Source organism: Castanea sativa, chromosome 9 (assembly GCF_040712315.1).
Source record: "Castanea sativa cultivar Marrone di Chiusa Pesio chromosome 9, ASM4071231v1".
Taxonomy (NCBI): domain Eukaryota; kingdom Viridiplantae; phylum Streptophyta; class Magnoliopsida; order Fagales; family Fagaceae; genus Castanea; species Castanea sativa.
The window spans coordinates 23,565,098-23,577,195 of NC_134021.1; the positions used below are offsets into that span (position 1 = coordinate 23,565,098).

The window sequence follows — 12,098 nt, forward strand, 5'->3', positions numbered from 1 at the left end:
AGTATTAATAAATAATAATAATAAAATAATAAATAATATTATTTAATTAGAATAGATGGACAAAATAGATAAATTGATGTAGCTGTTTTGGAAATGTGGTAGTGTAAAATAGAAAAAAGTAAGCTTTTAGTGTAAAATAGACGAAAATTTTTAAACGGACTGATGTGGTTGCCCTTACATGTAAACAAACACCTAAAAAATGAAAAAAAAAAAAAGAATTTATAAAAATTATTTTTCTTCCCAAAAAAGAAAAAAAAAATAGAGGCTAAAAGAATATTTTATCCCCAAAAACAAATTGATCTACAGTCCACAATCTATACACGTGAGACATGCAAATTGGACGGCTGGATTTCAGAAAACCTCATAAGGACCCATAGTCTCGCGCGTACAGCAGCAAACCTGTCTTAAGAAGAAGCTTCTCGATCGAACGGACTATATAAAGCCGATTTACATAGGTAACAAAAAGAAAAGCTCATTCATCAGTATATGATCACAGCCTGAGATTTGTTCCGTTGTTTGTGAAAGAAAAGCTGTTCCCCTAAAAAAATCAGAGACCGTTCGTTTCTTTCTTCTCAGTTATCTCTCTCTCTCTGCGAAGATTAGGTATTTTATCTATCAGATCCTAAATCACTCATCGCAATTTTTACTGTGTTAATTAGGAATAGGATCATCGAACTAGTTTGTAAATCATGTAAAAATAATTAAGATTTGATTTGATTTTTTCGTTTTTTTTTTCTAAAAATTAATTTGTGTTTCTTTTTGTTATTTTTGTTGCCGATGTTGCTGCTAGGTTATGAGTTCTGTTTGATTTTGTTGTAATAATCGAGTTTAGTTATTTTATTTAAAGATTGTTTTCTTTATAATTATTATTTATTTATAGGAAACTTGGAATTCCTCGAACTGATTTTTGTTGGAATCATTAAAAAGAATATAATTGTCTGAAAAGATTCTATTTGAAACGAATATTGTCCCAAAGATAGGTGAGAAACCATAGGAGACAGTTGCAGTGTTTTGGTTTTACAAAAATGGCTATGAATAACATTGTTTAGTACTTTTAAAATTTTACATGTGGTTGTGTTATTAAGCTCCACAATTTTAGTTAGGGTCCTGTTGATGGGTGCCATTTGAGGAAAATTTTGATACCACTTTCACTGGAAATGTAAAAAGTTGTGAAAAAATCAGTTGCTTTTTTTTTTTTTTTTTTGCCTTAAAAAGCTTCTAAAAATATTTTATAAATCAATGTCCTTAGGAGGTCATCTGTTAACTTTTTACCTCTTAGTGATGGTCATGTGACACTAAATAATTGTTAATTTATTTTTGTTTTGATGGTTGTAGGAGAGGGAAATGAGGGGTAGAAGTTACAGCTACAGTCCTTCACCACCGAGGGGTTATGGCCGAAGACGTCGTAGCCCCAGCCCTAGGGGCCGCCATGGAGGTCGTGGTAGAGATCTTCCTACAAGTCTTTTGGTTCGGAACCTTCGCCTTGACTGCAGGTATGTTGTCTTCATTTCTTTTAGTATAAGTAGTAAAAAAGGATGTGTCAGTTAAGAAAGTGACAGAGAGTATAACTTCGGTTAGAATAGAGTGGCGGTTATAATAGAATGGTGGAAAAGAATGTATGTGGCCGACCTGAAAAAACTTGGGACTAAGGCTTGGTTGTTTAATTATAAGAGGTATGTGGTAAATAAAAAATTTACTCTTTCTTATTACTTAGTTATTTGGTAAATTGGGTGGCATTTTTGAAATTTCTTAGTGGAAGGTTTGTAAACAATGATTGTTCCTAAATGATTGATATGGATTATAAATAGGTTGTCATGGGAAGGTTCAAGGATCCCTTATTCTGTCTGTATGCTTGATATTGCTAAAAGCTTATGATTTAAATCATTTAATATGCCTAAAAGTTACAGAGGCTTTATGGGTTTCTCAAGTGGGTGCTCGCTCAGTCAATTAGAATCAATATGTTCTGTTGAACAAGTTGCACTAATTTCCAATGCTATCTTTTCAAATTAAAGGTTGTTATTTATCCAACCAAAAAAAGAATATAAGAACAGAAAAGAAAAGAAGAAGCAAAAATGGGGAAAGCTAAAGAGAGAAAGAAGAAGAAGAAGAGACTTTGGCAATTGTGTAAAAATATGACTATCCTAGCATCAAGCTTCAAAAGAGATTTTAAAGTTATAAATGTGTTTTTGTTGGAAGGGCAAAATTTTTTACTTCTTTTTTAAAAATTGGTTGGTTCTTTCCTGTTTCTGAGGCTGGAGTAGTGTCTTTTTTTTTATTAACACTGGTGCTATTATTAAATTAATAAGTTATTTTTCCAGTAGTTTTATCAAAAGTATGCCACCAAACTTCTCATTTGTATATGCTATGCAGGCCAGAAGATCTACGTGGACCATTTGGGCAGTTTGGTCAGCTCAAGGACATTTACTTGCCCCGAGATTATTATACTGGGTAAGCAAAGCATGTCATCATGTATTGGCTGATATGGTTTGCGAATCTTGCAAACCTTTTGTCTGTGTATTGTCTTTTTATTCTGCCAGGTTTAGGCGAACTTTCATGTATTGATTTTTGTCCAATTGTTTGTCTTCGTACTGTCTCAATTGAATGTGATGATGGGGTCGACCCTTGTTTTTTTAAATTAATTATATACAATCAGTTTATGGGTATTTGGTTGTTTTTATTGAAAGTGTTGAAGACACCAATGAAGTAATATGAGTACTGTGTTGAAGACAACAATGAAGTAATAAGAGGTGTTGAAGACACCAATCAAGTAAATAAGGGGTACTGTTGAAGATGTTCTTAATGTAGATGAAGATTCGAAGGAAGTTGGGTTTGTATACATTGAGAAGAATTTCAGGTCTTGAAGAATTTCATCTCAATTTTAACTTTTTCTCCCACAAGGTTAGCAGCCACATGGTGTTTTAAGTTGAATTGTATAAAGTATCAGAAGATATTTGATCATAAACTATACATATTGGACTTGAGGTTATATTTGTGATTTTTGGCAATCAGCATGCATTTTTGGACCGCATTTGATTTTATATATATATTTTGTTTTTCTAATGCTTCATTTGATCATGATGCAGGGAGCCTCGTGGCTTTGGGTTTGTGCAGTATATAGACCCGGATGATGCTGCAGATGCAAAATATCATATGGATGGTCAGATTCTTCTTGGTCGTGAATTGACAGTTGTATTCGCTGAGGAGAACAGAAAGAAGCCTGTGGAAATGAGGGCTAGAGAACGTGTTAGGTGAGGCTTCTTTGTCGTCAATGGTATTGATATGCCTACTGGTTTTTTTCTTATCCAGGGTGATGCCGTTTTCAATTGATGTGCGATGGTATTGAAATTGAGAGTTTCTTTTAGTGTGTAGTGTAAGAAGATTGAGAGTTTCTCTTAGTTTGTAGTGTAAGAAGAACATTTCCAAAGGGGTGGTCAATTTTTTATTAATTGGTACCTATCTACCCAAAAGAGGAATGTGCAGGTCACTGTGTTTATTTTAAGGTATGTTTGGGATGGAGGGAGATTGGGGGACAAGAGAAGAGAGGAGAAGATAAGGGGTGGCGAATGTGCTAATTCTTTATTATATTCCTACCATCTTTTTCTCTCTCCTCTTTTCCCCTCTTCCTCTCCCTCCAGACAAACATAGAGTTAAGGACTTGGAGTGTTTGGGTTTGTTCCTTTTTTTTCCCCTTAGTGTATTTCAATCCGTTCGTTTATCCTCATATCCTCTCTCTCCCAACTCCCTCCATACAAAACAAAACATAGGGTTAAAGACTTGGGGCTGTTTGGGTTATTTCATTTTTTGTTAAATTAATATGATATTAAACACCATATACACACCCCCATCCACCCTTACCTTTGTACTCTGCTTGAAAAAGTATTTAACAATTCCAAGAGAGTGGAATTTTCTGTACGCGTCTGCCACAACTGTGTTTTTGATTCATGTACGATGTTGTTTTTCAGGGGTCAGGTATATGACAGGAGGCAGTCTCCACCTCGCTACTCTAGATCACCACGCTATGCACGAGCTTACTCTCGTAGTCTAGATTATTATTCACCTTCCCCTAGACGGAGGCGTTACTCAAGGTTTGTGGTGACTTTATTAATAATTTATTGCGTCTTCAATATAAGATGTCTAAAGATGGGTTTAAAAACAAGAGGTCTGAAGATGTCTCCTATTGTAATGTAGGTCGATTTCACCTGGAGACAGAAGGTATAGGGAGCGGTATTACTCAAGGTCGCCTTATGTGTCAAGGAGGAGCAGGAGCAGGAGCAGGAGCCGAAGCCGAAGCCAGAGCTTCAGTAGGAGCCGCAGTCGAAGCCAAGATTACTCTACTTAATTAGTTAATGGTAGTCTATGACAGTATTGTATTAAAAGTAAAAATTCAATATATTACAAGTTTGACTTCAAGTAGCTTGGCTTTGATGTACTATCATAAATTGATCTCAGGGGTTACCAGAGATGGTGATTTGGTAGACTCTTGCGGACTAGCTATCACACTCTTTTGGTTGCGTTATAATTGTACTGATGGTACCTAAGAAGTATGTTTTATTTGGCTAATCGTGGTACTTGGATGGGTTTTTATTTATTTAGCTTCCCGTCTTATACAACTATGTTCTTCTGTTACCCAGTAAGATTCCAACCATCAATACAAGAGCACAACCATTTTCATGCTCAATTTCATAATTATGAGTGATCCACTCATACAAAAAGTAGTGGGTCACAAGTTAATAGTGGCAAAAAGTGTCCACCATTCGTTGCGAAAAAGTAAACAAATTGCGAAATTGGTTATGTCTAGTCTTACTCTATGATTCAGTCACTGTGTGTTAAAATGTCAAGCTCATATGAAAAACTACCAACCTTAGCTACTCTCACCTCAAAGAACAAAGAAACATTACAGTTTTTACTTTAGTCTAATCAGGCCTCCCACAAAATCTACAATATTTCCCTCTCAAAGTACGCTCATGTTTTCTCAAAAAAGAAAAAGAAAAAGAAAAGTACGCTCATGATTTTGTACATGGCAATATGTATCAATAATTGCCTTAATGGGAATTAGATCTCTACGCAGCAACCTGATTGCACGAACCCCGAAAACTCTTCAGGCACTTCCATTATCCTCTCCAGTTTACCATTTTGCCCTTTCACTGAAAAGAACCCTTGCGATCCTCCTTGGTAAGCCGACCCGGACAAAAACGTCATTCCACCCATCTCAATCCCACAAGCCCCAACTCGGACTTCCGAGTCACACTCAGCCCAGCAAAACAGCTTCCCATCTTTTCCAACACCAACACAGGACTTGGGGCACTGAGTCACATTCCACGCGTCCTCGACTCGTCTCCACTGACTCGTCCCGAGTTCATACACCTCTGCGCTTCTCTCAAAGTCTCCTTGACTCTCAGTCCCATACCCACTCACAACCCAGAACTCGGACCCAATTACGACCCCTTCGCACTCGTCTCGGCCCTGACTCATCCGAGTCAACTCGGCCCACTCGTCTTCTCTAACATCGTAAACCCAAGCTGAACTCAACGCATTCTTGCTCTCGTCGTGTCCACCCGCGATGAAAACTCGCCCACCCAACTCAGCAGCAGCGAAGAATGACCGATTCTCAGGCATGTCCTTGCCTTTCCTCCACTGCTGAGTCGTGAACTCGTACACAAACACGTCCTTCACCGGTTCATAACTCACCGGGTTCCACCCTCCCATGACAACGAGCTTGCCCTCCGAACTCGTTACTTCACAGAACAAAGGAAACCCATCTGGGTACTCAGGAACCGGGTCAACTCGGTTCCAGTTTCCACTCACCGGGTCAAACACGGCCACTCCGTAAGCCCGCGGTCCAACCGGTTTAGCGTCGTCTGAACCGGACAGAACCGGGAGAGACTGAACTAAGCAAGCCGCTTTAATGGTATGACCAGTTTGCTTTCTGTGGTAGTAGAAGTTCTTGCTGTGAAGAAGGTGTCGCCAGCGGCGACAAACTCGTGCGGCGACTCGGTGAGTCGAGTAGTGCAGACGAGTCAAGCACTCAAGCGCGAGTTCTTCGGGCAAGCCAGGGAGCAACTCGATAAACTCAGTGACATTCATTTAGTACTGTATCGAACTAGTTAATTCTTAGTATATACAATAATCCGAAGACTTTTAGAACTTAACAAAGGTTGAATTTTCTGGGATTCTGGATTGGGTACTTATAGTAAGAGAGAGAGATGATTGGGTTCTAGAAGATAGAGAGCAATCAGCGGCTGCCACGCGCCGCAAACGCACATAGATTTGTGCTGACTAAGCAGCTTTAGCTCAAACAGAGAGTGTGAATGTAACAGACTAACAGGGCTAGCTTGTGAATTTGGCTCTTAACTTTAATTTTTTTTTAAAAATATTTTTTATTTAATGGTTTCTAACTTTCAATCTCTACCCGATATTAATCCATAAGTCATAGCTCTAATTTAATGCAAGAGAATGTGAGCGGTGAAAAAAAAAATAGGGTAAAAGTGATAGATCAGATAGATAGTTTTTTTTTTTTTTTTTTTTTTGAGGGGATCAGATAGATAGTTGTGAAAAAAAAATGTGGTGAAGTATGTGATGCTCAAAATACTCAGCCAATAGTTACAAGGAAAATTTTTGGCTTGAAACATATTTAGAACTTTGAACTCTAATTACTAATAGAAAAATGACATTTGTCATGTTATATATAATGCATATGACACATTTGATTAATTAGATTAAATATATTATAATTTTCCAATTGATAATTGAATTCCGAAGCTTTTAATATATTTGGAGTGAAACTTGTTCCTAGAGTACAAAACTTTAAACATAACTAGACAAAAACTCTGTTTCGATATTATGACAGTCTACAACACAAGAGTTAGAAAAAAAAAAAAAAAAAAGTGGCAAGGAGTGTCATCCTCAAAATACTCAGCCAATAGTTATGAACATTGGATAAGGGAGTGAGGGACCGTACAAAAAGTTGGGGGGTCCTACCATGTGCAAAAAGGGAATGAAGGTGACTGATTTGGGAAGTGATGGATGGATAGATAAAAACTAAACTAAAATGGGTCTAGTTAATATATGTCTTTAAAGCACACATTAAAAGGATGTTTAGTATATGAACTTAAAAATTAAAAATATGTGTTTGAAAATTGAAAATATGTGTTTGAAGGCTATTGTGTGGAAATACATGTGGGTGAAAAAGTGTGTAAGAATATGTATAATGTAATTTAAAAACTGAAAACATGTGTTTGAGTGAATGTACTAAATAAGGCCTAAGCCATCCTTTTTTAAAACATTTTATGAGAAATTAAAAAAATTGTAAAACTTTTTTAATTCCCAATAATTTTTTTTTTCAAAAATAATATACTATTGTGTGCTCTTAGGACACACATTAGTAAAATTCAACTAAAATTAGGTATGAAGGAGGTCCTACCATGTGCAAATAGGGAATGAAGGTGACTGATTTGGGAAGTGATGGATGAATACATAAAAACTAAACTAAAATGGATCTGGTTAATGTGTCTTTAGGGCATACATTAAAGGGATGTTTGGTACATGAACTTAAAAATTAAAAATATGTGTTTGAAAACATGTGTGGAAATATGTGTAATGTTATTTAAAAACTGAAAACATGTGTTTGAGTGAGTGTACCAAACGAGGCCTATGCCATCCATTTTTTAAAACATTTTATGAGAAATTAAAAAAATTGTAAAACTTTTTTAATTTCCAATAAATTTTTTTTCAAAAATAATATACTATTGTGTGTTCTTAGGACACACATTAGTAAAGTCCGACTAAAATTAGGCATGAAGGGGTCCTACCATGTGCAAATAGGGAATGAAGGTGACTGATTTGGGAAGTGATGGATAAATACATAAAAACTAAACTAAAATGGATCCGGTTAATGTGTGTCTTAAAGGCACACATTAAAGAAATGTTTGGTACATGAACTTAAAATTTGAAAAATGTGTTTGAAAACATGTGTGGAAATACGTGTGGGTGAAAAAGTGTATGAGAATATATGTAATGTTGTTTAAAAACTAAAAACATGTGTTTGAGTGGGTGTAAGGCTTAAGTCATCCATTTTTTAAAACATTTTATGAAAAATTAAAAAAATTGTAAAACTTTTTCAATTCCCAATAATTTTTTTTAAAAAAATACTATACTATTATATGCTCTTAGTACAAACATTAGTAAAATCCAACTAAAATTAGGCATGGTATATCTTAGATTTTAGATTATCATAGCATAGGATCTCAAAGATAGGAATGACTCCGAGGAAGCCAGCTTGGCTTCGCTATCAAATGGATAAACCTTTTTTTTTTTTTTTTTTGAGATAAAAATGGATAAACCTTGATTCGTGTGGATGAGTAGGACTCGGGCCCATTCTCCAGATAAAATCAAGGAGACTTGCCTAGTAAAAGCAAAAACTAACAATAAAATAAGTAACAGTAACACTGCAGTAACAATAAACAATTTTGGAGGCATCAATGGGTTCCAGAGTCTGTGAGTCAAGAGTCAAGAGACATACCACTGATTTAATAGGCCCCATAGACTCAAAAGGTGGTAGGATATTAACAAATAACAAGTTGAGGAAGCTCTTGTATGACGTATCAGTTGAGCTTATCAAGTGTATTCCAATTCCTTTTGACTCCAGGAGATCAGGATAGAGTAATTTGGATAATGGAATGGAATGACAAGTTTTCATCCAAGTCTACCAACTGGCTATTGGTTAAGAACTAGTCCTAAATTCAAACACGGCTCATCCCCTTTGGAAGAAATGTTGGAGAAGCAAAGTCCATTAGAAATTCAAAGTGCTATTGTAGAGAGTTGCAATTGGACTTTTGTCTTTAAATATTTTTGATGCGCAATGACAAGGTGGTGAAGATGAGAAATCTTGCTCCTTTTGTGGCCTCTTAAGACTAAGCAGAATCTTAATGAATCTCTGTGGGGGTGGTCTGGCATGAGATGGCTGCAATAACAATGGATTCAGTTTGGAAGTTTAGAATCAAAATTGTCATTAGCAAGAAGGTTTTGAGCCTCAACACTCTCCCAAACCGTATTGGGAATATCTTTTTTAATAGAAAGTAATACGAAGATACAAATCTTGATTCAAATGTTTGTTATTTAACTCCCCCAAAGCTTGTCCGTCCAAGTGATCAAGATGAATGTTGATTTTTTTTTTGGCTGTTTTTTGTTTTTTAAAATTAAGGTCTATTTGAATATCGCTTATTATTGAAAATTGAAAATACTGTAACAAAGTAATTTTTAAATGTCTAAATAGTGCCGTATAACTCACTTTTAAAGTTAAATTTGCATTTTTTTCCAAATTGCGGGTCCCATGAACAGTGTCCATAGACCCATAGTGTGAAACGCAGACGCATGGATAGTGCACTTAATGAGAGAGAGAGAGAGAGAGAGAGAGAGAGAGAGAGAGAGAGAGAGAGAGATTGTGCTTGTGATTGACCTATTAACTAACAAATTCTTACCACAGCACACCCTTGGTGCGATGGTTACTCTACAGGTATAAATGCTTGTGGAGTGTGGGGGGCAAGGATCAGAGTTCAAGTCTCCAGGAGGGAGTTTCACAAACATATACACTTAGATTAGGCCAGAGTAGAAATTCTATCTTGTATTAAAAAAAAAAAACTAACAAATTCTTAATATTAATTATATTTTATGCTTTGATGATAGCATATAATATATATATATATATATATATATATAGAGAGAGAGAGAGAGAGAGAGAGAGGTAGCACCACTTGAGTTTATTAACCACAAAGTTCATTAAGTGTGGGTTAGTCGGTCTTTTTTTTTTTTTTTTTTGGGGCTCTTTAGACTAACTTAATTCTTGAGAGGAGGCTACAAAACAAGGTACAAAGTTTTACTTCAATTTAGTTTGGAGAGAAATTCTTCAAACATTTCATATATATCTATTTTGGGTGTGAATTTTGAAAATCTAATCTTAAATCTCATGTTCTTTATATTCTTAACACACATCAAATTTTGTTTAAATCGGATATTATTTATTAATTAACTTATTTTTTATATAGAATTTTAACTCGCAAAAACTTAAAATTTTAACATTTGTTTGATGATATAATTATTAATTTTTGATTTTCTTGATATTTTACAAGTACGAACAATATAATAGAAACATGCAATTCAACATATAAATTTTCAAAATTCACACAGGAGTGAGAAACTTTGTTCCAAAACAGTTCCTATTATTGTTCATAGAACAAATCCCATAGCTATTGTTAGACAGAATTCTAGACTAGAGCAAAAGTAAAAGCACACAAGCATCAAGCAAGAAAGGTAATAAGTAGACTAGGCTTTTTTGACTTTTCTCCATGGGTGGCCGACCATGATGTAGATCACTCTTTTTTTGACTCTTTTTGCTGGGCTGCAGACATGGTTCCCATTCGGCCCAATCAAATGCCCTAATGCCAACAAGCACTAAAGCTTCAGCTCAGAGACAAGGCAGGGAGAGAGAGGCCCATATGCTTTTGGATGCCCGTTTGGGAAAGTTTTTGAAAACCAAATTTTTTTTCGGTACACTTTTTTTTTTTTTAACCACATTTTTCTCTTAGGCATCAAATTTTGAAATAGTTCAATTTTTAAAAAGGAAAAAAATAAGCAGGCATGACGTTTTTTGGGTCTCATTCTTTGAATATGGAAAAATATAAACAGATTAGTATAGGATCATCTTAGTATTGGTTTCTTATGTATATAGTCTTCAATGTAATTTCTCCCTCTTCTGAAAATTGTTTAGAGATGGAAGAATTTAGGAATTCTTGTCTTTTTCATGTAACAATATCTCCTTTAAATTTTTGTTGCCCATATATTTTCTTGTCTTATAAGTCATTCCTTCAAATTGCTATAAACAAGCCTTTAGGTGCTATATTTTGCTCGGTTGGCTCAGTCTTGTAAGTCTCTCCATCAGTTTTTGATTCGGGTAATCTGGTAGGCATGAACCAGTTTGTTTATTCGTAGCTATAAGTTCCTCCTTTACATTTTGCATCTTTCTAACAAGTTGGAAGCTTCCAGTACCAAGAACTCTTTTAACAAATATATATTTGCCCATATATATTTTTTACCACTATAACCCAAGTTTACGCCCAAGCTTTAATACACCCCACCATTATAACCCAAGTAGGTTTTTGAACTTTCACCAAGTTTTCTGCTCCCAATTTATCTCCAGGTTTCTTCTAGATAAGACTAGGGACCATTAAAGGCCTTCATTGTGGCTTTGATGATATTCCATATATCTTGTTTCTATGCATGATTTGGTGATCCCTAAATTTTACAAGTAGCGAGGAGGGGACATCTGCAGATGCAGAGAAAATTAAAATAATAGAAAAAACTTGTTTGTATTCAATTATTTGGAAAATGAGCTAAACTCAAGCTTAAAGTTTAGGCTTAAATCACCTGAGCTCAGACATATTAGTGTGCTAGTGAATAAGCTCGTGAGTACAAGGCTCGATTAAAGTGTCTATAATATTTTTTTTTTTATATGTATAAATATATGTGGTGGGCCTTTTTGTGCAGTATTAGGCTGGATTGCTTCCTGCTGCGTTAGGCCCAAGGTGTTCTGGATCAGGGAGTTGGGATCGGTCCAATTGCAACCCACCTTGGTCCGGCTTGTGCACAAACTATGCCTCGTTTTGCCAAGGTTTCGATCACATGTCCATGGCAGGCAAAGCTGCTATGATAATTACGGCAGCTAGATATAATAAAAATAATAATAGAGATTCGTTCAATATTTAGGCAGAAGTAAATAATGGGTTATTACAAGGAACACATGTTTTATGAAATAGCAACAAAAATAAATTTGGAAGGGGTAGTAATAAACTTATTGAATCAAAAAAGAAATATTAGTCTGCTGTGTCTAATTGCGTTACAGGGTCTAAGTCAAGAAGGAAGTCGTTTTCTCAATGCGAATAATCTCTCCGGTGAAGAAAATTAACTGCTTTGAGGGAATGGGCCTAAATGACTTGTGCCCAGATAAGTCTCTTGCCTTTAGCAGAGAGCATGGTTTGAGAGGGAGAGAGGGAAATCATCCTATTCGGTGCAGGCCTGCCATTTCTATCCTCTCCTCTTTTGTTTTT

General features: G+C 35.6%; 2 protein-coding genes across 2 annotated transcripts; one reads left to right on the forward strand and one right to left on the reverse strand.

Moving 5' to 3' along the window:
* The first annotated feature begins 464 nt into the window (after positions 1-464).
* LOC142610055 (serine/arginine-rich SC35-like splicing factor SCL33) lies at positions 465-4,560 on the forward strand. Its single transcript, XM_075781767.1, has 6 exons — positions 465-603; positions 1,336-1,493; positions 2,371-2,448; positions 3,084-3,248; positions 3,963-4,085; positions 4,189-4,560. Exons 2-6 carry the CDS (start codon positions 1,345-1,347, stop codon positions 4,337-4,339), a joined length of 666 nt encoding a protein of 221 aa, XP_075637882.1. The 5' UTR covers positions 465-603; positions 1,336-1,344; the 3' UTR covers positions 4,340-4,560.
* Positions 4,561-4,846: 286 nt separating this feature from the next.
* LOC142610054 (F-box/kelch-repeat protein At2g44130-like) lies at positions 4,847-6,245 on the reverse strand. The gene has a single exon (XM_075781766.1). The coding sequence runs from the start codon at positions 6,082-6,084 to the stop codon at positions 5,053-5,055; it is 1,032 nt and encodes a 343-aa protein (XP_075637881.1). The 5' UTR covers positions 6,085-6,245; the 3' UTR covers positions 4,847-5,052.
* Between the last annotated feature and the right edge of the window lie 5,853 nt (positions 6,246-12,098).